Source organism: Arvicanthis niloticus, chromosome 17 (assembly GCF_011762505.2).
Source record: "Arvicanthis niloticus isolate mArvNil1 chromosome 17, mArvNil1.pat.X, whole genome shotgun sequence".
NCBI classification, from domain to species: Eukaryota; Metazoa; Chordata; class Mammalia; order Rodentia; family Muridae; genus Arvicanthis; species Arvicanthis niloticus.
The window spans coordinates 15,563,379-15,590,773 of NC_047674.1; the positions used below are offsets into that span (position 1 = coordinate 15,563,379).

The following is a 27,395-nucleotide window of genomic DNA, read 5'->3' on the forward strand; positions in this document are numbered from 1 at the left end:
AATGCTTTTCTCTCCAAGTGTCTTCTGACATTAAAGAGGCAGCCAGCAAAGGCAGCCAGAGGCATTCAGAGACCCCTCGATGATTGTGATGCAATTCACAGGGAGCTCCAGTCACTGTGTTCTTAACAGCCCCTTGCCCTGTAAGTCCTTTAGCACTGTGGCTTCCTGGCCTCTGTTTTTCTTTCACTGCGGCCATTTCCTAGACACTGGGTACAGCGGGGGCTTTGAAGAGTAACTCTTAGCAAATCCTCCCATCTATCTACCCCCCCCCCCCACACACACACACGCACACTTCAGATCTTAAAATTAAGATCGTCACAAGGTCATGTGAGTTATCACCCAGCCCCCAGGGTCTTTTTGGTTAGAGAGAACAAACCCCCCCTATAACTAGTTCTGTTTAAAGTAGTATGTCCTGGCTTTCCTACGCCAGGAACCAAAGTTACTTTGCACTGACTGGTGCTAGGCAGGAACCTAGCTAGGCGTCCTCTGTGTGGCCATCCCTGCAGTGTGGGTACAGAAAGTTCTCATCCACCATCGAACCAGTACATCTTTGGAGCCAAACTCCTCTAAAGACAGTTGTGGCAACTGTTTTTTTTTGGGGGGGTGGAGGTGGGGTGCTGAGTCACAAATGAAAGAGCAGCCTGTTTTGAGACGTGACACCTCCTTAAACAACTGTCCTGCTCTGGACCTCAGCTAGAGACTGACGGCACACGAGACTGCTGGTGCTGTGTCTAAGGAACCTTATGGTGCACACCTTGTTATCAGTGCACTACCTGCACATGTCAGAACCTTGCCTGTTCTTTGCAGAAGGCGGAACGACCCCTGCAGACCAACCCAGCAGTCCTATCGACCGCCTTTGCTGAACATCACTGGTGTCCATGTTCCACACTTCTATAGCAGTGAGAACAACACAGATTCTGCCACTACAGCTCCTCTGCCCCTCTAGAGTGTCCTCAATAGATAGTCCCACAGCAGACTAGCTACTGCTCTCAGATTAGAGAGGTTCAGTGATTTGTCTAAGGTCAAACAGCACTGCCAGCAGTGTCTGTCAGAGCTGTATGATACAGAGCAGCAAAGGCAAGAATGGTGTAGCTCAGAGGGGACCTGCTATCATCAGCAGACCCAGCATGAGAGACCTAAGCATGGAGACAGCCATAGACATGGTGGGAAAGAGTGAGGCACCCACAGACCTGGCAGGTACCTACAGCATTATGTGAGCATCTTCAAATGAGGGCATCAGGGCAGACAATGAACATCAAGCTACTCCAGGAGACTTTAGGAAGCAGTGATAAGACACTTTCTTGTGACTGAGTGAGCGGTACTCAACCAAACCCAGAAGCCAAAGGATTTGCATAGGCTTTAATCGAAGATACTGTATGCTGGCCAGGGAAAGACTTCCTGAAATCACACCATAGTATCTCTGGGCTCAATTACAAAGCCATCCATGATTAATTGGTGATGTCTGCTGGACATAAGAAGCAGAAAACAGTATGTTTGCCTCTTCTATAGTTCAGGGAGCATCTGTACCCAACAGCTCAAACAGCTTGGAAACTGTACACTCGTGGCCCCACCTCAGACTAATCCAGAGTTTCTGAATCAAAGCTCAGATTTCCAATCCAGGTTATTTCCTGGAGGGCTCTAAGGAAAGTCCAAAAAAAGCCTGTGGCAGGGATCCCTAAAAACTCTGGAGAGAGAGAGAGAGAGAGAGAGAGAGAGAGAGAGAGAGAGAGAGAGAGAGAGAGAGAGAGAGAAATGGAGTTTGCTATACTCAAGGACAGGTGAGTCCTAGCCCGTGCCCACCCCTGGGGTCAGTTCTCAGACTCCAGCAGGTGAACATAGCTATATAGCTAAGATCTCTCTGTGACTGGTCGGATGCAAATGGAAATTTCCCCCCAAGACCTTCCCTATCTCTGGGTCTAACACAGGTTCTTAGCATGAAACCATGAAAGTCCTGGGAGGGTAAAGGTTGTACACAAACTCCTCAGGATTCACACCCAGTACCTGCTGGGAAATTCCCATTCTGCTTAGGAACCAAATCTCTGCTTCTTACGATTCTCTCCGACTCCAAGAGTCATTGTAATTTCCTTTAGTTCAGCTTGGGCTCTGCAGACATCACTGGATCCTCAGACAGACATGTGACTAAGACACCAGTGACATTGAGAAGTTGGTCACTGACACTCACTGTAAACAGGTTGGACCTGCGCTTGGACTGCTTCCGGACAGGCGTTGGAGTGTTGGCAGTCGGAGGGACGTCAATCCGAAGCTCCTTCTGGCTGGTGCTTGGGGTTGAAGGGACAGAGGACGAGTAGTCACTTAAGCTCCCACCTCCGTTACTTGTCTGTAAAAATTAAAAACAAAAGCAATGTACTGTCAGTGAAACAGCATAAAAACCACCCAAGCAGGGTCACAGCAAGAAAAATGGCAAGTGACCATGAAGAAGCGCTCTCTGTGAGACAAGGTGTCGACTTCTTTACCTGGCCAGTTTTACCAGCACCGAGTGCTGCTGGAAGAAAAAAGAGCCCAGGTCTCCATAACGGGGCTTGAAAATTTCTATTTCTTGAGAAAGGGTCTCATTCTGTTGCCTAGGCTGACCTAAAACTCACTATGTAGCCCACACTGGATTTGAACTTGAAGTCCAAATCTACACCACTGAGACTACAGGTGTCAGCACCAATGTAGTGAACTTGAAAAAAAAATTGGAAAAAAAAACGTAATATTTCTTCTGAAAAACAAGGCACAGTTAAAAGTGACCTTGTGGCCACTTCACTGTTCCTCCTGGGATGAAGAGGGAATAGGCACTCAGAACAACAAGCAGCCACTCTTACATGAACCTCATAAATCAGAGTACTGTCCTAAAATGTTTTTAGATCACTTAAAAGCTGAAGACACCAATAACGAAGGGGTTTGGGTGTGTGGCTGGCCCATCCTAGGCCCCGGTGGTAAAGGTACCAGGGCACTGGCTTCCCAGACAGTCTGAGCATCTGGAATAGGACACTTAACCAAGGAGGACTGATCACAAACAAGGACCAGCAAGTCACCAGCTCCTTAATGAGGCTCTGGGTTGATCCCTTTGACAAGTACTTTGCTTCCAAATTACTAATTTAGTGAAACATTGTTGGGGGATATTACCAGCTTCTACAGGACCTAAGATGGTAGGTATAGGCGAACACCAGGTCTAAGCTTACGTGTGTTCCTGAGCCGGGAAGATGGACTCACAACTGTTGCCGCCATAACTCTATCAAGAGCAGAGCCAGTGATTTCAATCACCAACAAAGACAGCGGCACACACCTGGCATCGGCCCGTGCCAGCATGCCTCGTAACGCAGGCAGTGTGCAGAGAGAACATTAAAGACTGACTCCCATAAAGCCCACTTGGCCACAGCAGCTTCTGAAGAAAACGGGAAGTCAATTACAGACATGCTGTTATTTACAAAGTTAAAAGAAGAAAAAAGGAAAAAAAGGATGACAGCTTCAGTGCAGGAAGCTGTGCTGCAGGATGTGAGCCCTCCCGGCCCCAGGTCCTCCTTGGCGCCCGCTCACTGCCTCACCTCCCACATACCTGGCTGATGTGTACTGCGGACACTTGGGCAGAACACACAGAGGAGTGGCTTGGAGAGTTGGGTAAGGACTTGCAGGGGCCTATGGACAGCTGCTGCTTCTTCCTCGTGGCAACAATCTTCTGGGCAACTAGTAGACAGAGACAGGAGATAAGGATGAGAGGCTGCTGGCCGCGTATGAGGTGAACAGGGACCTCTGCTGATCACTGGCTCTTGCCTTCATCTGGGCACCTGACTACCAGGATAAATATGACATTTCCCAGGGCTTCTGAATCTCATCTCTCAGCTGATCATGGCCCACAAACAAGCCTTGGACAATTGAACCAGAGCACAAGCAAGGTCAAGGGGATGAGAATAGGAAGTTCATTTGGCTCTCAGACCCTGTCCTCAGGTGACAGTTGTTCTTTGTCCCTTTCTTGTCTTTTTGCTTGCTCTCTTTGAAATGTACAGATGGGACTGTGGTGCCAGCAGCCACCAGGACCATTAGGTGACTTGGGAACAGAAACCAAAACAGTGAGATAGGATTCAAAACAGACCAGTCCTGACTCCTGGAAGGGCCTCAGCCTGCCTGCTTGAACCACCTCAGGAGACTCAAACGTAGCAAGAGGTACACAGCCACCATGTATTATCCTAATCAAACAGCAGTTTCTAATTATTTGATGTAAGAGTAAGTCCAAATAAGAAAAACTGACCGGAGTCCCTTTGAAAGCTTCTTGAAAGAATGACTTGTAACAGACTTGTAGAACTATATACTCAAACAAGAGTAATTTCATCAAGGACTCTTTCTTGTATTTTTTTTTTTTTTTTTTTTTTAGTTCTAAGATATTCCCACATACACTATAAGTTTATCTTAATCAATACAAATATAAATTGAACCAGCCATAACTTCTCTTAGCAAATAGGCTTGCTGATAAGCATACTGAATTTAACTGCAAGGAAAATCAACAATTAGAAAGCCATTCTTACACCAATAGGTGTCACTGCAGCTGCAGTAGGGAGTGTGTGGAGGCACTTCTTCGGGAAGAACTGGAATCAAGCCTGGAGCTCCCCAGGTCTCGCCTCTGCACACACTGCTACTGCTTTTGAGGCATTCTGTTCCTCTAGGACCAATGGTTACAAGAAACAGGCCACACGGTGTTCACAGACAATTTCACTTCCAAATGAACACAACTTTAAGCAGAAACTGGCGTGTCCACAGCTCATGGCTTCTGTGCAAATGAATGATAGTGTTGAATGTGACTATGTGGAAATGCGATCTATAAAAAATGGTTCCCAGAGACGAAGCAGCAGCTTCATCAGTCATGGCCCACCTCCAAAAGGCTTCTCATCACCCTGAAAGGATGATATCAATTAATTTATCTTCCCGCCACGTATTGATCATAACCTTCATCAGCTAATCATGTTTAAATTACAGAGGAATTTCGTGGCACTCCGTCATTTCAAAGCCATTGGTGTATTGACCAGGGACCGTTGAAAATATGTATTAGACTATCTTAAGAAAAATCATTACGTGCACTCAAAAATAAAACCTAAGGTCAGTGTCTAAGAACTGCAAAATAACTGTCACATGGAGGTTCTGAAATTTCAAGGCACAAATTAACCCCAAATCCTAACTGCCCGGGTACTGTGGTCAGGATGTAAAATGCCCCTTTGGGCTCATATATTTAGAGACTTGATACCCAGCGGGTGGTGCTGTTCAGGGAGGTTCCTGAAGAGTTAGAAGGTGGAGCCCTGTTGAAAGATATTTATTTTTAGCCTCGTCCCACTTCCTGTTCTCTCTTTCTGCAGATGAAATGTGATCAGCCAGCTTCCTGCAGGCCAGTCCATCTTCCTCTTCCTGCTGCTATGCCCTCCCCGCCGTGATGGGTCCTATCACCTCTGGAACTGCCAGTCAAGATAAACCCCCTCAGTCCTATTTCTCTTTTTGTCAGGCCTTCTGTCACAGCAACAGAAAAGTAACTGATGCACCCGGCGACCAACCCAGCGACCAACCAACCATTTGCGAAGGAGGTTCGGATAATCAACGTTTTGGTTTTCTCCCAGCCGAGCTCCCACCAATCTGGACCCACAATGACTGAGCCGTGGACCTTAGAGCAGAGACACAGAACATCTCGAGCATGCTCTCTGGACACCTGCTATAAAAGTCTTCCATGAGAAGGGAAGCCTTAGGAAACTGAGGCAAGTATGTTACAGAAACTCACACTGTGTGAAACTTCAAACGAAAATCCCTGCCATCCTTATTAGAAGGCACCAGGCAAATAGTCAAGAATGAAGAGCACAACTCAGAGCAAAGCTACAATGGGCGGTGCAGAGTGTGGCTGCACACAAAGTGTAAAAGCCTCTGCCTCCATGGCAACTGTTCCTCCAACCTTAATCATCAAAACACAGACCCACAGCATCTAACAACTGACATCATTTACTCTCACTGCATTTTATTTCCTGTTTGACCTATTTCCTTATTATTCTTCAGACCTACCTTACACCAATAAAGGCAGAAAGATGATTTTTAAAGTTTTTGTTCTGTGATGTTGAGAGTACTTTGGAAAGATAAAACATAAGAACAGGGCACATCCAGACAAGAGGATTCTGGGTAAGGATGAATCAAATGAGAATGGGAGAAGATGAAGAAGGGCTCTCCTGTGTTGTAGTGGCACCTTTTTTTGTCTAAAGGAAAGGGTATACTAACTACTTAGTAACTTCCTGCTAACAGTCACATATTCACTAATGGCTACTGCTGCTTCCTGCATTGTGTACCAAGGAAAAAACAGCACGCACAGTGCCTCAGCTGAAGACTTTACTAAGTGTCACTAGGTGACTTAAAAGTACAGAGACAACTCCAGTCATGAAGGAAGTATGCATATGATTATAGGACCATGTCCACCATCATGGCACTGGGTGGGAATCTGGACAGATATGATCCTAACAGGTGACTGCTTGGTCTTTCCCCAATCACCAAGCTACAGCACAGACCACAGGGACAAAAGGCAGGCCCTCCCCTGTGAAACTATAATTATTGTTGATACTTAGAATAAAGTGCTGGTAGGTTTACAGTCAGATATAACCCCAGACTCTGCTGGCTGGGTGATCTCATTCTCTTTGAGTTTGCTAGTTCCTTGGTCATTCAACAAATACACTGTTACGTATCTTATACATCATCAGAATATACATGTAAGCATTGTTTTCTGTGTTATGCACCAAATACACAATCACCCAAGTCCAAAATGATCTCTTATTTTTTTATTGTTGAGATTTACCATTCTCTCATGCTTGGTGGGATTGTACCACTATGGGCTGTGCTCCATTTACAAGTGTCACCTCGGACAAGATGACCATTGCCCTTGACCACAGAACAGCACCACTTCCTCTCTTCTCCTTCATGGGGTACTTGGGGTTCTCTAAAGTTGCTTCCTCTACAATGTAGCTTTCTGTCTGGACTTGAACAGCGGTCAAAAGCTTTCTGTCTGGACTTGAATGGAGGGACAACAAAAGCCCTCTCTTTGGCCAGCCCTTCATTTGTACCTATGGATTTAACCTCACAAAGCTCACAATGGCCAAGCCCAGGCAGAGGAGCATGTCAGAAAGGTGTCACCTTATGCGGAGGGTAGGCTGGTACCTTAGAGTGTGATCAAATTCTCCTTCAGGTTGGAAGGGCTCCATCCTAATCTGCGTTGATGTAATCCTTAAACTGAAACATATATTCATACATATAGCTCCATTCTCCAATTAGAAAAAGTTACAGACAAAAACTGACGTGGACTTACTTGCTTTTCCCAAAACTGTACCTTTTCTACTGAACAAGAAGTACCGGAAAACGCTGAGAAGGACTGCTCTGCTCAATCGCAGTCAAACACCCCATCTTCTTCCATGGCATTACTGGCTCATTCACACAAAAGCATGAGTCACCTTGGTCCCTCTGCTCACAGCCCTGTGACCATGCACACAGAAGCACTGGTCTCTGCTGGCTGAAGGCTGAGCATGGTGGGAGATCTATGACCTCACTCTATCCAGCAGATAAAGAGGACCCAGTAGAAGCTAGGTGTGGGGCTCTTACAGAACCTGAAAGACTGAGGCAGGAGGAAAAGTACTAATTCTAGACCAGCCTGGACTATACAGAGATGTGAGCTCAAACAAGCCAACTACAGTCTCAAATATAACAAATGAATAATAATGGAAACAAAACAGAACAGAGGAGGACAGTAGCTCAGACCATGCCTGGAGGACTCAAGCAGGACCTCCAGCCCAGCCTATAATGACCCAGAACAGGAGCTGGGCAATCACTTGCTCTCACAGAACTGACTGTGGTGAGTTAAGTGAGATACTTACCCCATAGTCTCGGGCATTTGATACTTTAGTTCCCAGGTGGTGGTGAAGCTTGGGGAAGAGGCTTAGAAGGTATGTCTCGTTTGAGCACACCTTCAAGGCAGACTCATGAGTTTGCAAAATTCATGCTGTTTTTTTCTCTTTCTGCTTTGTGCTTGAGGTTCAAGATTTGAGCTCTCAGCTTCCTACTCTAGCCGACACGACTGCTACTTCTTGTCATGATGAACACATATCCCTCTACCACTGTAAGCCCACATAAATTCTCTTCTATGACTAATCCAGTGACATAAACAAAGGAATCTTGTTGCCAAGACAACAGTGTGTCAACCAAGCAGAAGCACGGGCTCCTCTCTCTAGCAGCCTCCTTCAAGCCTGTGTCCTTATCTGAGGCTACCACGACCCACAACTTCTGACCCCTGTACCTTAGGAGCTGGTCTGTTTGTGACCTCGTGTGGTGCCTAGGGACCCTGGGCAGTCAGAGCACATGTTCGTCCACGAGCCCTGGGCAGTTTCTAGTAGAGCTGACTACACCAGGGATCATTCATTCCTTAATTTTCTAGGCCTCAAAACACACAGGTCTTTGGCCTCACCTCTCTGCCTGAACTCCTCAATTCCTTTGTTGGCTTCTCACAAGGTGCTTCCAGGGCTCTGGTCCTCAGGCTTCTCAAAGCTCCAGATTCTCTCTTGGGGAAGGCACCTGGACATTCAGCTTTAGTAACCATTCTCAATGCTGATGGCTCTCTGTTGAGACCCCTGTCCCAAGGCCTTCCTGTGTTCTAAAACTACAGAACCACAGAAAGTCCAACATCTGACTGTACTGAGCTGCCAGCCCATACCTGCTCTCTTTTCTCTGCAGTCCCAGCCTCCTGTGCAGCAGCCCCTGGCCCCACACACGGGCACAGAAGACACAGAAAACCACTGGTCCAACTACCAGCCATGCTCCCGACTCATCTTCACTACCAATACCCTGAGCAAGCCCTCAAGCTCCTATGGCTAATTAGAGACAGAGCCTAAAGGACCCCTAACTGTAGCCTGGGCCCAAGCTCCTCCTGCAAATCTGACTGTGACACTGTGATTATAACATTGCTCTGACCACACAAGCCTTAAGGGTTAAGGGTGGGTTTCTGAGCTCGTCTGACAGCCCTACCTTAGCACAAATATGGAAGTCTTGCCACCTCTTCTAGAACACCCAGTGATCTCAAATAAATTACCACAAGGTTCTGGAGCAGGAGTTTTCAACTAGTGGGTCATAACCCCTTTGGTAAGCCTCTACCTCCAAAAATATTTACGTTGTGATTCACAGCAGCAGCAAAATTACGGTTATAAAACAGCAATGAAAGTTATTTTACAGTTGGGGCTCAACACACCACGAGGAACTCTATTAAAGGGTCGCAGCATTAGGAAGGCTGAGAACCACTGCCCTTGAGGGAACAGATGACAACTGAGGCGTGGGAAGAGCAGGAGCTATGAGCTGAGAATGGCACACAGCCTTGGCATCTTTGGTATAGAGGCTGAAGTACTTAAGATCCATGGTTAGACCCAAGTGAAGACAGGTGTAAAAGGGGGCTGCTACGGGGAACAGTAGCACACTGCTAACCTAGAATTGGAAGGTCTATTTTCAAGATACTATTTTAGATAATTAAGTATAACATATAATATATATATATACATATACATTTATTACTTTATATAAATATATATATATATATATAAAGTAATAAAAAATAGCATATTTAATGTTTGTAACAGATATGCTAACAAAGGCCAACAGCCACATGACGGACATGAGATATACTTGAGTACTTGAAACAATCTTGCTCTGTAGCCCAGGCTAGCATCTCATCAGCAATCCTCCTGTCTATACCTCCCAACTTCTGGGGTTACAAATACTCCCAATAGACCTCGCCCCCCCAAAATACTTTAAAAGCTTAGTCGTTTCGGGTAGTAACCACTGTATGATTTGTGTTTCTCTCTTCTAAGTCAGCCCTAAAACAATGCCTATTAATGCCTATTACACCTTTCACCATGAGGCCCTGGCGGAGAGCCATGAGGAGCTTACCTGGGGAACCCCCATAAATACAAAAACCGACTTCACACTATAAATCTTCAAGGGAAAAATAGAAGATCCACTAATGTCTCCACTTTAAATTATAGGAGAATGATCATTAAACTAGCTTATTAATTAAGGAGAAATTAATTACCAAGTTACCCATATAGCTCTGAATGTGTGACTAAGAAATGAAAAAAAAAAGAAACTGAAGTGGAATATTTCTCACCACAAAATGGCAAAGTCAATACATGTTAGAGGAGGCATGTTCCACTCTGCTGGTGATCCAGCTGTTTATACAGTACCTCAGTTCTGGGTAAGGAGAGAGCTGTGCTAGAAAGAAAGGAAGAGGGAACATGGAGCAAGGGTGGGGTGCGGCTTGGTTGGAAGAGTGCAGGAAGTTCTGGGCTACCCCACCCCCAGCATGGCATAAACTCGTCAAGACGGTGCACACCTATAATCCTGGCACTGGGAAGTGGAGGCAAGGGTATCAGATCATCCCTTGCTGTGTGGCGAGTTGAAGGCCAGCCAATTCTACATGAGACAATGCTTCAAAACCAAGCCAACAACAAAACGAAAGCTGTAGGGAACAGAGTAAGCATGGGAGGATGGAGAAGCAAAGGCAGTGCACACTCCTGAAGCTGAGAACTTCCAAGGCAGCGTAAGGCAATTCCCAAGCCAGGAAACAGCACAGTCTGCCACCTGAACACCTTGCTGGGATCCAGCCAAACTGTGAGGTCATCTGAACTGCTGCAGAAGCACTTGATGAGTGCTTCAATGCCTGCATGCATCACCCTGCACCCCTGGGAATTCAGGAAGAGATGAATGACTGACGGGGTGGGGGGTAAGGAGGGGAGCAAGAAAGCTTAGGACAAATGAGAGGAAGAGAAATAAGGGGAACTAGAAATTCATTTGCAAGGCTTCAAAATGCAGAGAGTGTGGTTGCCAGCCTGAAAGCAACAAGTTACAGCCTCAGTCGTTCTGGGTATAACAACACTGGTGTGGCTTGCAGGACTCAGGCCAGGCCCACCTGGACACCTGAAAAGGGAAGCGTGAGTGCTGCAGGTGGGTTGGTGGCGCTGGGCTCCAGAGACTGGCTGGTTGGCCTTTTGATTAGACACTCCCATGTCTATTGTCAGTCTACCCTTCCGCTGGGTAATGCTCACCAGGCTGGCTGTGCAGCAAAGCTCCCAAAGACTCTTATTAAAGGGGGAGAGGTGTCTCACAGCTCAGTGACATTGTCCTAACCCTAACAGTTTCTTTAACAGCATGGGATCCTTCTGTGGGTATGTGACCCTGCAAGGGAAATCGCATTATCCTACAGCTAGAACAGGCAACAGGTGTCAAGCCGTACTTGTCACCATTCAAACGCGCTCTCAGCTGGTCTCAAGTCTAATTCCTTCCAACTATCCCGCATGGCCGCCATCCCTTCTCATTCACAAACACTTATCTGGCCCAACTGCACCCATGTTCCCTAGAAACCTCTCTAAACCCTTAGAATAGTTCTCCAATTAGAACAAATACTAATGAAGAAGGTGACTTTTCCTGTGCTTGAACTTGGAATACTGAACAGGCCTCTGGGACTCTGCTTTTTGAAGCCTTGCCAGTGAAAGGCTCTGAACAGAGAGATACAGCTGGGGTCACCACGCCACCAGCAAGTCAAGAGAGGATGGATCGGTGGCCATGGTGAATGGAGAATCTGTGGTGACTTACCCTCCTTTTAACTGAGACCAAGATGTCTACGTACATCTGAGTATGCCTCTCTCTCCATTTGGCAATACATGTATATCAATAAATTAGTGTGTGTTTATGTATATCAATCAATCAAATAGGTTTGGTTCTCTTGATTTTCAGTGCTGGCATGAAACCTAGACCCTTAAACATGCTAGGTAGCTATTCTACTGCTGAGCTAGCCCTGATCCCAGACAATATTTCTATTAGTCTCTTTAAAATAAAAAGCCCTCTAATCTAAGACATGTTTTAAAAGCCACACTGTAATTTCTTTTGGTAAGGCCTTTTGAGTTTTTCATGAAGTAATGTAGCCTGAATTCTTAATCCAAGATTCCGTTCTTGTCTGTATTCCTTTTTCTCATTGTATTAAAACAAATTTATCTTCATTTATGTCGCAATTACCTATTAGGGTTGTTAATTTGCTGGAAATGAAGCTATTGTTTAATTGCTCCTATTAATCGGGGATTTAAATGCCGACTGTAATAAACAGTTACCTTCAGGACGGAGCAAAGTCAAGGCTGGGGACATTAATTTCAGAATTTTAGAACAAGAGGAAATTTCTGCATTCAGAGCCACTGGATTTCACGTTCACAGAAAAAGTGGAAGAATACTGACTACTCACAGGAGAGATTCAATACAGTCTGTTTGCTCCTTTTTACATGTGTAACAGACTGAAATGTAAAATAACTGACTGTGACAAAGGGACAGGAGAGCACGCTGCAGGAAACACACCCAACCCCTCATTTCTCCACAGCACAAGGCTCCTTAAAATTTTATCTCAATATAAGCCACCCAAAATGGGCACGTGTGGTCATCCTGAGCATTGTACCAGCAGGGATAGGACTGCAGACAACCACTAGCCAAAGGGACATCGTAAACAGTCACCATGCCGAGCTGGGACTGCCTTTGGCTGGTTCTGTCTCAGCCAGGATGGATGTGAAGCTTCCATGGGCAGAGCTCTTCTCCCCACACCTGCCAGAAAAGTGTGCTTGCCAAAGCGAAAAGACTCATGTGTGTCCTTTAGGGAAACATCTCAGGCACTAGTCAGTTCCCTGTACAGAGATAGTGAGGTCTGCAAAGTCAGGGGTACACTAAGATGCTAGTGGGTCCTCCAGCTGTCCCCCAGTTGTCTTCCTCAACATCTCAACTGACATCTGCACCTCCTTTTCTCACACAACCACCACACCCCCAAATGACTGCAAATCCTAACTGGTTTTGTCGGGATTCTCCTCTGATCCTGGACTTTCAATCTCCCAGTTCTGCTTTCCTTAGCTTCCTCAGGTCAGCGAACCTTGGCTTTGGTCTAAAAGCTGCACTTCTACCAAACTGAAGAGCAGGGCCCGAATGATGCTCTTCCCTGGGCTTTCACTGATCTAAACTCAAGAGTGAGCACAACCTTTCTAACCCTCCATCCCACTGGCATCAGGACCAGGCCGGGAGACAGGTGATGTCAGCTCCGATGCCAAGTCCCAGGAAGGTCCCAGAAGGTTCTTAGTCATGTTCGTAGTCCCACAATGCTCCTGGCAATGCTACTGTTCCCAGCATGCTCTTGTTGACTCTAGAATTCTTAGTAAGACTGTTGGTTCTAGAATACATTTAGGTATGTTGCTGGCCCTGAACCCTCTTGACGATATTCTTGATTAGTGTTCCGACAGAGTTAACGAAGTTAATGCCCATTCCATGGTTAATGTACATGGAGTTGGCTGCTTCACTCAGCTGTACCACATGCCTCAACTCATGAACTGCTTCATACACTGTACCACTGACTTGGTGCATGTACCACTGGATATACTTAGGAGACTGCCAACTTACACTGGCTGGCTACCAGCATGCTAAGTATACTCCATGACTTTCCAGGCCAAGCATCCTACGTAAGAGACAAGACCTTCTGTCTAATTCTTCAGGACTTTGTTTCCTGGAGTAACAAGAAATAGCTCTCAGCATCCCAGGCATCTCTGCTTCTCGGCACCTGCCTCGGAGTTCAGTTCCTCCTGGCTTCCCTGCTCAGTGTTAGATAATACAAACCGTGCTGCAGAGTAGAAACACGCATGAAATGTATGCACAAGGGAAACACTGGGAGTTTACAGATAATGCAGAGAAAGCTATGACAAGCAGGAAATGTTTAGGCAGATAATGAGATGTGCAGGAAGCACCAGACCCACAGAGCAAGAGACGGCAAGTGTACAATTCGAAAGGTTTGGATGCTTTGTAGAGCTACTATACACAGCTATACTGGAGCAAGGGCTCCAGCAGCCCTGTGTGCCCAATTCTAAGCCAGGACCAGGGAGGAAACAGACTTGAGAAGCTGATGTTCCTTAAAGTCAGGAGTCACCTAGGCCAGCTCCACTCCCAATCACCGAAGCCTGTGTCCACATAACTAGAGCTGGACCTCTGAGAAGCCCAGCTTCCTCAAAGATGTGTAATGGAGACAAAACTAACACATGCTGGGAAAAGCCACCCTAGAGAACCAGGAAAACTGACATGTGTCAATCTAGACAGCTCTTGCACAACACAGGAATGGCACGTCCTCTTACTGGCCTTGCTCACAGGAGGGCTCCCTTCAGACAGTCACCTTTGGAGTTGTGCACTGAGAACCCTAAGGATAGAAGCTGACCACAGCTGCACTCACCGCCCAGCGAGCATTCACTACCCAACTTCACTTGATACAACAGACAACAAAACGAACAACCCAGCACAAACCATCATCCCAACACCCAGGTGGCTGAGGCAGAAGGATCAGGAGTTTAAGTTCAGTATGAGAGGCTGACTTTGTGGGTGGGGTGAGGGAGCAGGAGGTTAAACGGAAACAGGAGAGAAAAAAAATGAGTGAGCAAGAAGAGGAGGAGGCTAGGCTCAAAGCAGCTCACGCAGCTTGCATTGGCCTCAGTGAAGAGAGATATGTAGGGGCTGAGCTGAAGACCCTGGGGAGATCGACCTGTGTGGCCTGGGCACACTATACTCACGGATGTGGGGTTTCAGGGAGTGGAACACACACCCACATTGATTAGAAACATGTAACACTTCAAACACCCCAATTAAACACTGGGGAAAAATCTCTTTAGAAGCCAAGAGATGATTAACCCCCCTTCCCTTCTCACTTGTTCTCAAGTCGGATGCAAATCAGCACCTTCTGAGCCCAGGCAAGTGAATATCCCAATAAATTGGCAATACAATTCGGGTGGCAGGCAAGGAGCTAAAAGATAAATGGCTTAAACAAAGAGGGGGAAAATGAACCTGTCACTTCTCCTCAACTCAGCAAGCTGTCTCACACAGAAGCGATGATCCCGGAGCAAGGCTGTTTCTGACATCTCGAAGTGGGGGCTGGCTGGGAATTCTTCATTCTGCAGACTCCCAGCTCACCAGCCACAAGTACAGACCTCACAAAAGACCAAACTGGTCACAAAACAACCAACACACTTTCATCAGTTACATTAAAAAAAAAAAAGTCAGAAGTAAAGTGAAGAGCCAGGCTGCCATAAGCAGCCAGCTAGAGATCAGAAAGCCAGTCAGGAGATGGGCTGAGTAAGGACTTTCAAACATGGAGGGGGACCGAGGTGGGGTGGAAGGTGGGGGGGAACAGCAACAAGGCAGAGTATGCAGATGACCAGGTAAACTTCCCAAGCCGAGGCAGCAGCTCAAGATTTTAAAGATGAAGAAATCAAGGTCAATGGGGATCAGGAGGCAGACAGAGCCCTGAGTAAGAAGGGGCAGGACAGGTGGTCCAGCAGTAGATGCCACCTCACGACCCTAGGAACTAGGAGATTCAGTGCAAGCATCAGCTTTCCCTTTAGTGACTACGGCTGTCCTAGCCAAGGTTAAAGTTTGAATCCAGTGTGAAGATATCCATGGCTAAGAAAGGCAAGGTGCTCGGAACCATCTCCTACCTCCACACCAATCTTCAGAGAGCTTTAAACTGCTGAGAAAAACAGGCAGGGCCAGTGAGGTGGCCCAGCAGGTAAAGCGATTGCTGCCAGGCCTGGCAGCCCAAGTCTGATCCCAGGATGCATGCAGTAGGAGAAAGAGGACTTACACAAGCTGTCTGGCCTCTGGCCTCTACATGCATACATGCTCTGAGGGAACAGGGCCTCTCCTCCTGATCTGTCAGTCACGAGGGCGAGTCCTCGTCGGAAGGTCTGGGAGAACTGACAGTGACACACAGGTTGAATTATACAACATATTGTGATGTGATTAGAAAGAAGGATGAGGTGACAGAATGCATTTCCACTCAGTCCCCAGCTTGGCTTTGTGCATTAAGTCACCGCAGCCCCCTCCCCCAGCACGCATGCACGAACACACACACACACACACACACACACACACACACCAATCATCACCACTAGCCAGCACCACCGGAGCCCCTCCCTTCCCAATGCCTCACACAGGGTTGCTAATGGGCCAGGCTTGCCTTTGGAGACACTTTAGTATGCTGGCCACTTGAATGCAATGAAGTCAAGACTGGCAAGATTACTTATTGGGTAAAGACATTGATGACCTCAGTTGCATCTCTGGAATCCACATAGTGGAAGGAGAGGACTGACTCCTGCAAGCTGTCCTCTGAATAAGCGAACATGTGTATACACACACACACACACACACCACAGTGCAATAATCTTTACAAGTGATCAGGCCTATGATGAATTTCAAGAGCCCAGTAAAATACATGATGTAAACTTCTACAAAATCAACATAAAAGCCTTAAACGGTTCTTTTGAATGGACTGCAGCTGTCAAAGAGTTAAATAGACAGTGGACAAAAACTTTCTAACATTTCTCTCCTTTAATGAGAAATTAAGTTTATCAACTGCCATTATAATTATGCACAGCACCTTGGGTAATTAAAAGGGATCTAAATCTAATTTTATTTACATTTAGAATACCTGAGGTCATCTCCGATCAAGACTTCACATTTGTGACTAATAATACTTCAGTATTAATTAGAGCTCAGCAGAGAATGCTGATTGATTTTGAATCTGTAATCTGCAGTGATTTAGTGACACCGAGAGAACGTTAGTACCTCTTCCTGGAACACAGCAGCTCACATAACTGACTGGCATCCACTACTTTAGCTCAAGAAACTCTTCCAAACAAGCACAGATGCTGTACTGTATACTTCTACTTGAGAGAAAAAAAATCTCACACTAAATATAAATTATTCTTAGTAGGATGAATATGGTAGTATTATAAATACATAACTACTGTATTGAATTGTTCCTAAAATGTTTATAGTACAAGTTTGTCTACTGCAATGAACATGCATTTCTGCCCCACCTAGCCTTGATGATGTTAATGTGTTGCTATGCCTACTTTAATGCACACCTATGCATCCATCCTTCATCCCCCCCATCCTCCTTGCCGTCTCCCTCCCTCCATTGTACGATGTATTTCAAACCTCATGCAGCATTACTTCACCCCCAAACACTTCCCCATCAACTATAAACAAAAGGTTATGAAGAAGGCTGAAGAGAAGGCTCAGAGGTTAAGGTTAAGAGCACTGACTGCTCTTCCAGAGGTCCTCAGTTCAATTCCTAGCAACCACATGGTGGCTCACAACCATCTGTAATGGGATCTGATGCCTTCTTCTGGTGTGTCTGAAGACAGCGACAGTGTACTCATTTACATAAAATAATTTTTTAAAAAAGGTTATGAAGATTCAGACAGAAAGTCAACTCATCTCTTTTCAAACTACTGTCTTTCTACTCAAAATTCTTGCTTTAATCTATCCTAAGAAAATATCATTTATCAACAAAGTAAAAACTACTGTTCTTGGTGACATCGGGCTAGAACTCACAGGGAAATAAGGATTTTAAATAAGTCTGTGGTGAGAGGCTAGGCCCAAAGACTTTCAGACCAGATTGTCACACTGCAACTAACACAAGTACATATGCAAGAACCTGTAGATCAAAAAACGCCACCATCTCCTAGTTTAAATTACTAAAAACAAAAAATAAACAAAGAGACAATTTGCTAACTGCAGTTGAAGATAGCTGACACTACTTCCCAACATATCCACGCATACAAGCACACACACAGAGAGACACACGCACAAAGAAACAAGACATATGCACAGGCATATATGCACACACACTCACAGGCATGACTTCAACACATCTTTAGGTGGGACTTAATGCTCAACACAGAAAGTTAGCAGGGCCAGGCTGCTGTTCTATAGAATTTTGGGTGTTACAGAGAAGAGATGACTTTTATGAGGTAACTCCAAGAAGACCGAAACGGTTTCCTTTGGAGGTTGGAGTCCTTCACTTATTTGGCTGAATATGAAAATGAACAGAAAAACTTTAAACAATTTCTTTAATTACATGTATATGCACTTATCTCTCTGTGGAAATGTGCCCTCATAGTTGAGAGGAAGGTGTTGAAGCCCTTGGAGTCAGGCAGGTGCTAGCCACCCGACACTGGTGCTGTGGACAGTACCTTCTCCTAATTGTTCAGTCATTCCTGCAGCCTACAGCATGTTATATACTAACAATATATACAATTTTATATACTAACAATACATTCTCTACACGTGAGCTTCTCCCATGAGGCTTCTGAGAATTCATCGTGAGTACAAGTGAGTTACAAGAGCTTGCTTGTGCAAGTTATTAACCCAAATCCCTAGTGCTGCCTCAGACCCCAGAGAGAGACTGGAAAGCAATGCTCTCCCTCTGTGGAGATGCTCAAAACACACCATAGGTGAGACATACTAAGTGAAAGGCAAATTACAACAGGGAAATTTAAAGTGCCAAAGGATCACACTGTCAAAACAAGTTCAAATATCGGGCATCCAGTAGATTTTTTTCCTTACTCAAACACACACACACACACACAAACACACACACAAAACAAGATATAGGTAATATGTGGCTTTGTTTCTAAAACAGATTTCTCTTTATACACACACACACACACACACACACACACACACACACACACACACACGAATAAAAGGAAAGGATTGTAAGTATGCAGAGTAGCCCATGCTTGTCCTCCTTCAAATACACTGAAATATCCATACAGCCAGCTCTGAACCAAGGTCCACTGAAGTAAGTGGCCACTCTGTTCCTGCAACTTCTCTGGAGGTCTATGCTTTTAAAGACCAAATCCACAGTCAACATATACAATCCAGAGGAGACCAGCAGCACTAGGGCGCAGCAGAAGGGAGCCACAGACAGGACTGGCAGACATTTCTTTAAGCCTCCTTGATCCATAAAAGTAAGCCAGAACTCCTTATGGACCTAAGACAGGATATCCCATGGAGAAGGTGGCTTATTTCCCCAGAGCAAATTGCTAGGGAGGTGAAAATTGCTTTTGGTATTAACCTGCTCATACTGGCCAAGTAATGGTGAAGGCCTTACCCTCTCCAGGCCTCAGATGAAATGGACAGAGTCTGGCTTGTCAACCTCTAGATGCCTAAGACAAAACCAAAGGGAGAGGAGGCGGGATCCGGTGAAACCTGGCCTTCCTCTGAGAGCGCAGCTGAACATCCAATAAAGGCACGGGTCTTCCTGTGTGACTTCATGAGCATCTAACTGTCATAACATCTATAATTCAGCATAGAAAAGGCACCACGGAGCATTCATTATCAATCTCACAAAACATATAAGGCTCCTCTGCACCTCAATCATTTGCTAACAGTTACAATAAGATTGTATTAAAAATTTAAACTGCCCTACTTAAGCAATTTACCTTCAGACGTCCATTTCCAGGGAATGAGTCCGAGGGACATGAATGTCGAACCCTTTTTCAGATTTACTGCGCTGGAGAATATTTCTCCAGATAACGCTTTGAAGAGTGAAGTCTAATGACTTTAGTTTTATTACTTTTTAAGCACTTAATGGGAAAATTTAGACATTTTCACAAGACTGAGCTTCAACCTGAATGGTACCTTTAAAAAATGACAGGCAGAGGCAGGTCTGTGAGATTACTATAGACGTGCCCAGGTTAGTGCAATCATGAGGTTTTAAGGCAGTGACTAATACAGCAGGCTTGCTTCTGCCGTTATCAGTGTGAGCTCCCCCACCAACCCCACTTTTCTTTTTAAACTGTCTTAAATAACCCAGAGAATTTTATCATTATACATGTAAAAATTTAAAGCCATTAAAAAACCCCATAGTATTTAATCTTTTCCCTTGCAATCATAAACCACCATCCACGGGGAAGTTACTGGGCAAATACCGTAATTATCTCAGTGCTATTACCCAAGCCCTGGTCAGGATGGGTTGCTTCTACCTCCAACCATTTTGCCAGCAGGAAGACCACTTTTGAAATGTAGAGAAACAAATATGGAAGTTTCTCTTCACCCCAACTCATTTTCCCTCAACTTCAGCCACAGCTGTGATCAGTCAGACTTCAATTAAAGCACAGGCAGTGATCCTATCAATCACGGAGGACGATAAATTTCTTATCTTTCTCATTAGCTACCCCGTCACACGGCTTACATATAAACATACCTTGCAGCGGGACTGTAAATCACTCAGTCCTTGGTGACTCTGCCCAGCAGTGGAAGAGGCAGGAATGATTTGAGCAAAATCTGAGGTACAATCACCACACTAAAGCTGATTTACACACCTCGGAAAAATAAAAAGCCTCCAAGAATCACACTGACAGCGGGTCTCTTTGGGTTTGTTTATTTGGCTTAAAACGGGTAATGACCTGTCTTTATTAGTATGACTAAGTTTTATGTGCAAAATCCAATTTTCTGTAGAAATATTTTTTGCTGCATCTGGCAATAGTATCTCTTGCAGTTACCTGTAACTATTAATTTTTAAAACCCCTCAACATTTTTTGAAGCTTTAAAGGGGGGAAAGAGTAGAAAAACCAACAAACTATTTTCTTGAGGTAAAATGAACACAAGCAGATCCAGAGACGGCAGACCTGCTGTAGGAGGGACTCCCACAGCCCATTACTCAGAGCCGACTCGGAAGAGTTTTCATATCTTTTCTCTAAGCCTGTCATAAGATATGGGCTGTGGGTGTGTGTCTCCCAAGTGCAAACTTTATACAGCATTCAGAAGACAATCCGGGGTATTCTGCTATCCTACTGCTGAGCTGCTAAGAAACCAAGCAGTTGTCACTGCAAGGGAAGCCATTTGTGCCTCTGGTGTGAGCTTCCAGGCTCCTACAGACCACATCCCGTGGGTGCCTAGATTAATTAACTGTATCTCTGAATTTAAACGGAGGCAGAACAAGAACTTGCTACCATTTTTAACCCACAAGGGCTTTAAACAAGTTTCTGCTATCTCACCTGAAGCCATAGCAAGCAAGTCTGAAACCCTAAGCAAAGGGCAGCCCTAGCTGTGACTGCACTGCCACCTAGTGGCCTACACTTGACTTACCTGGCACAACCAGAGAGCAACTAATGCTGATCTGACAGCCCGAGGACAAGGACACACAACAGTGTTGCTGAGATAGAGAGCAAAGTCAGGCCAAGACAAGCCCTGAACCAAATGTAACTACCCCACTGGAGTTGACTGTGTGACCACTGGCTCAGAAAAGCTGCCACCTGAAAGCCAAGGTACTCCAGCCCCAATGGATACAAAGTATCTTCTCCAAGTAGCTGTGATTTCCCTAGCTACTGATACTGACAAGTAGAGTTCTCTATGAATATGTAACTTTTAAATCACCTAACAATGGTGGCCAAAAGTGGGGAACTCTGAACACAGAACTTTCAGTGTGGCAATTAATGACCAGTGTGATCTCTGGTAAGGTATCTGACCTTTCTGTGCCTCAGGCTCCTTAGCCGAAAGGTGCATGCATGGCATCTGTACTGGCTGATGGATGTGAGACACAGCCTGGTAGTGATGATTTGGTATGAGATAGAGAACAAGCATGGTCCTTGCACAGACACCAGGCAGGCAGCTGCCACCGGCCTTCCTCTGCACCTGTGCCTACTCTAGCTTCAGCAAGTGCCGTGCCAAGTAGATTATGACCTCCAAGGGAGGAACTTGGGCCCTGTCCAGCTCAGCGGCCCTGGCTTCAGATATAAGACATGAGGCAGGTAGAAAGAAGGGAAGAAATTTTTGTAAGACCCTAGTTTTTGGCTGGGACAAAACTTGCCTTTTTTCCTAGGAGAAAAGGCAAGGCTGGAGAGAGAGACAATCCAGAAAGACGAAACATTGCCTCACCAAGAGTGATGGGAAGGGCAGGATGCAGGGCTAGAGCATGCAGATTCACCGGACTAAAGTGTTGGCTTCCACCCAGAAGGTGCCCTCTGATCATACCTGTATCACAAAGCCCTCTGGATAGCCGGGGGGAGGCATGGGGAGGAAATGTGTGAATCCACACAGGGTGGACCAGGTGGGCATAGCGAGGAAGGACGGACTAAAATAGAGGCAGAGCTGTCTAGTAGTCTAACCTAGGCATTAGAACAAGGGAGCTAATATTATTTGGGGGCTGAGGTACCCACAGTCACTCTGAGACACTCAAACCCTGACTTAAGAGCATAAGTTTCAGCTGAAAGAACTCAGGATAAACCACAGGATATAGTGACGATGAGCACCCGCAAACCCATCACCCATGTGTAACACGTGTCCCAGTCTGTGAAGCCAAGGCCACTCCAAAGAGTGCTAGTGGCTAGGATTGGGTCTGAGAGGGTGCAGGAGGAAGGTACCAGTGCTACATTCTTTCCTGCAGTAGAAGACAGAGCAGGCACCAGTGCAGACACTGTAGTCTGGTGATGGGATGTTACCTGGGCTTCTCATCTGAACACAAGCTGCTGTGTGCTCCAAGGAGACAGCCAGTGAGGACATAAGAGAGAGAGAGGAGTCTTCCAGGAAACTCTTTAAGCTGCACACTGCTCCATTTTGTTAGGGTTCTGCACCTGCTGTTTCTAGGACCTCTTCAGCCCTGGTAGGCTCACTTGCTGTCAGACTCAGGTCATCTTGAGCAAAGCCACCCATTTAAGAGGTGCTAAGAGGATGCCGCTGGCTGCACTAAGAAACACAGCACAATCTTTCCTCCTTCTAGATCTAGGGATCCAGGGAATCTAGGTATGGAAAGGCTAAGGGAACCTGAGATTCTGGGAAGGGGGCTCTCCTCGCAGCTGGTGTTGACCTCTGCTGTGTGCTGGGGTTTGAACAGCTGTACTAGGCCTCTGTGATAAGGGAGGCCATGGCAACTTCACACAAATGGACTCCATGTGGAAGCCTAGGAGGGGAGTGGCTGTGCCCAACAGGGAGGTGTCTTGGCGTTAGTTCCAGCACAGAAGAGGCCTTATCTAAAGAGCTTCACGGAAAGTGAAGGCAGTTGTGAAGCATCCAATGTGTGTGACAGGATCCGAACTCTGGTCCTCTGAAAGTGGGACAAGTGCTCCTGAGTGTCATGACACCTCCCCAGCACTTCCAATCTTATTTTACAAGTTTTAGAAATTCAACAGAATACATTAATGATAAAACATTAGTCTAGGACTGCAGCTCAGTTTTTGGAGTGTTTCCCTGGCAATGCACAAAGCTCTGGGTTTGAACCCAGAGCCACATAAACCAGGTGTGGTGGCCCCTGTAATCCCAACAGGCAGGAGGAAGAGGCAGGATGAGCGGTTCAAGGGCATCCATATATAAAGTTGAGGCCAGCCTGGGAAACAGGAGAACCTATCTTAAACTAAAATAAAATGCTCTGTCTAGTGGTGGGGCTTAATAGACCACTTTTTATTGGCATGTTTACTGGTTATTTTCCTAACATATTTTAATTGGAAATGTTTCTGAGCAGATAAAAAATACACACAAATCTACTGCAATCTTTCTTACTAGAAATAAATGTGAATTTATAACATCAGAGAATAAAGTCTTCCACCTCCCAGGGTCAAAGTGTCACTCATTTGCCTGCCTGGCTGCCTCTGCTCCCATATCAACTAGAAATGTTGACAAAGACAGATTCAGAGATGGCAGGAAGTCTGTGCTCGCCCCAGTGCAGCTGAAGACAAAGCCGCAAACTTTACCATCACAGTGTGTGCATGTGTGGATGCATGATGTATGTGTGAATGTGGGTGTGCACATGTCATAGCACATGTGGAGGAATTGGACAACTCTGTAAGGCTGATTCTCCCCTTCCTCCTTTAGATGGGTTCCAGGGATCGAACTCATGATTCTTAGGTCAAGTTTATGCAGCAGACCCTAAGGTTCAACTTTTAAAAATATGTCAGTATTCTCCACGATGACAGCAAAAGAGAAAAGAAAATACAGGATGAAAATATTCTAAGTGCTTCTGGCACCCCCTAGTGGCAGCTCACTAGATTATAACAGCATGCAACCCTGCCTGTCTACCCTCGTGAAGAAACGGCCTGGGTGGGGATAGTCCGCAAGCTGGCTATAGCCAGTTAGTCCCCAGAACTATTAAAAGGTTCTGATTCTATGAAACAGTAAAAGATTCAAGCATTTTGGCTCAGGCTAGACCTTGATCACAGTGGGCTGACGGCATGACTCCGGTAATGTGCTTACCTGACTTGTTCAAAAGCCCTGGGTGTGAGCCCCAGCACTGCAAAAAGTAAGTAGATTAATACATAATCCAGGGCTTTGTGTAGGACATTCAAAACCAAGGTAACACTAGAGGCAAACTACAGCGAGCTGAATGTGTCTGCTCCGCCACTGAGTGTGCACACCCAACTGAATGGTACCAACCGCTCACCTGTTTGTGAAGCCAAACAAAGCTTGGTATCTCTCTACCTCTAAAAGCCACCTAGTCTGTAAGTCAGGCAAGAAGTGAACTCACACAGTACATGCTACTGTGATTACCATATTACAAAACCTTGGTGCAAAGACGAGGACATTTCCTAGTACGGCAGCTGCCTGAGATTTGAGACAAGAAACTCACCTACAGTCTGCACTGGGAACACAGCCTGCACAGCTTCTGTAGCAGCAGACTGAGGTGGTGCAGGGCTGCGGGCACCTCTAATAACAGGGGAGACAGAGTAGGCACTTCACCGTCTCTGCTATGCCTTTGCTCTGGGCAGAGCAGCTCTTCCTGAGAAGCCTCAGGAAGCCTGGGCATCTCCTACTGAGCAAAGGCTAGACCCCAGGGATGTGTTCTCAGTGTGTGTGGGTGGGGTGGGTGGGTGAGTGGGAGCAGCACACAAAGAAACTGAGACAGGGGTGGCACATAGAGGAGGCAGGTGCAAACCGAGGCACCACCCATGTGCACCCCTAATGGTGCCCTTCCAGGAAGGGGGCCTCCTTGAGCACAGCTGGCCACAGAGCGAGTCTTTTCTTCTGGGCTATCAAGATGTTCAGCCAGAAAAGCAAATGCTGCACAAGCCCAACAGCCTGAGTGATTCACAGAACCCGTGGAAAGCTCTCCTCTGGCCTCTGTCACACTGACCCCAGAATCCAGAGCTCATTCTTTATCCAGGTCATTGATCCAGCCATCTACTCCAAATTCCCAAACTCTTGGGGGCCAACACCTGGCCAGGATCACTCTGTGTCACAGGAGAAGCCACCATGATAAACACTTTCCAACTTACAAGAACGGCATCCTGAGGGTCACATTTCTTTCTCGTCCATGAGCTGGGTGAGCGGAGCACTGCTAATCAAGCATTTGTAGATTGTGCCTTAATGAAGGAAGATTATCCGGAGCAGAGGGGGAGAAGGGCTACTAACTGCAAGATTTCAAATGAGTGGGAAACCGCAGCTACAGATTATAACAGCTCCTGACTGTCCTAGCTAAGTGACATTCTCTTATTCTCACGATCGGCGCCTCTGTAGAGGGCTGAATAGGTCAAAAAGCACATCACTGTTCAATCATTTTAAAAACATTAGGAAGAGCAGAGCACCGTAGCATTATGAACAGATTATGAACAAAAATAAAAGCCATTTGTATGCATTAATGATACATCAAGCTAATTCAAGCTGGCGAAAGTCATTAGGGGAAAATCCTGGGGCAAAACATGGTACTGATGCCTCGGCACAAACTCAGATTAAAATAACCATTTTCTATGTCATTGATAAAATTAATTCCATGAGCCAGGCATGAGTCTTAACATGAAAATCAAAACAGAGAGCATTCGCTAATAGTGTGCTTAATGATCTAATTTGGGCAGCATGAGCGTCAACACGGGCGTTTCTGCACAGACACAAACATCCATGTACAGAGCGTTTGCCAGAAGACAGCATGAAGAATTTCAGACCGGGGGTAAGAAACCGTCACAGACCACAGCCTCCCCTCCCATCACCCTTCATGCTATTAAACAAAAAGTCACTGTTGTCTCTGGTTGTTTGGATGAGACTCTGCTGTCTTCCTACTGTGTGTCACTGTAGCAAATGGAGACGGGGAGTTTATGAATAAGAAAGGCTGAAGTGAGCGCATGGCTTCAGAGAGTTGTGCCCATGGTTCATTGGGCCCCAATGCTCTGCCCTCAGGGGAGGACACATCCCTCTGAGAACAGGTACAGAGCCAAACTGCTCATCTTGCCTCATGAGTGTGAATGAAAGAGCAGGAACTATCTCCTTGCCATCCCATCAAGGGCCTGAAGCCCTCTTACTAGGCCCCACCTCTGAAAGGTTCGGTCATCCCAACAGTGAAGGCCAAGATGTTAGCACTAGGCCTGGATGAGACGAGAGGGCTACAAACATGTTAAAGCCAAGTAAGACCTTATCTTCCAACAAAACCAAAACAAAAGAACATGGGTTAGAACTCAGCTGGAGGAGTCCCACCAAGCATGCATGAAGCCTAGGTTAACATCCAGTACTACATCAAGGAGACACAGTAGTTCACACCTATAACCCTAACACTGGAGAGGTGGAGGGAAGAGAATCAGGAGTTAAAAATTCATCCTCAGCTACACAGCAAATTCAAAGGCCGCTTGAGCTACCATGAGAACTTGTCTCCAAAAGGTTTCAGACATGACCCAAATCATTAGGGTAGCAGCTGTGGTAAGGACCAACGACCTTAACAATCATTATGAAAATACCCACTGAAACATGTCCATTTTGCATGGGTGACTTTAGACAAATCAACTAACAAGCTAAGGAATAAATTCTTCTTTTAAAGTCCATCTTCTGGGTCTACTGAACAGTCCAATGGACCAGAGCTAAAAATGGAAGGCCTAATAAGAACAGGCATACTCATAACGTGAAATGATTGAAATAATAACATTCAGAAACTCTGAGCTCGTTCAGGATAATCACCTCAAACAGATCCCAGCTCACTCTGGAAAAGTACAGTGTCACTAATTTCAGCCCAACAGTCCTGTTTACTTCCTGTCCAAGAATTTGGAGACAAGAATCCTGTCTCCAGCAATGTGTGGCTCGTCAATGGGGCATGTGCTAGGCCCTTAACAAGGACATCAGGATTCTGAATCCATGTTTTTAAAAAAACTATTTGAGCTTTTTCTTTCCATCCTTAAAGTCTGAGTTTACATTTTACTATGTAGAAGCTGAAGATGGAGTGTTGGTACTAATTCAGTCTGTGGTGGAACCCTCTGATATGTGAAGGCTAGTCTCAGATAGGAAACAAACTGGAGTTGAAGATACACAGACTCCACAGGGTATTAGTAATATCATATCTAATAAAAATAGTCACTACAAATAAAACATGTATTTATGCAGGGATAGAGAGGCATCTCAGTGGATAAGAGCACTAGCTGTTCTTAGAGGACCCATGTTCAATCCTTAGTACCTTCCTGGAGGCTCATAACCATTTATAATTCTAGTTGCAGTAGGTCTGACACCTCCTCTTGGCCCCTGTAGGTACCAGACATGCAAATGGCACACATACTTATAAAATACTCATACACACAACATGAAAAATTAATCAAATC

At 45.7% G+C, this 27,395-nt stretch overlaps 1 protein-coding gene across 15 annotated transcripts in view; it reads right to left on the reverse strand.

The window, feature by feature from the left end:
- Positions 1-27,395, reverse strand: part of Agap1 (ArfGAP with GTPase domain, ankyrin repeat and PH domain 1) — a 435,962-nt gene that overhangs the window by 229,460 nt on the left and 179,107 nt on the right. For all 15 annotated transcript variants that reach the window (XM_034521738.2, XM_076914829.1, XM_034521740.2 and 12 more), the window contains 2 exons: positions 3,560-3,687; positions 2,183-2,338 (listed from right to left, as the gene is read on the reverse strand). In XM_034521738.2, coding sequence (XP_034377629.1) covers positions 2,183-2,338; positions 3,560-3,687 — 284 coding nt within the window. The remainder of the gene's footprint in view (positions 1-2,182; positions 2,339-3,559; positions 3,688-27,395) is intronic.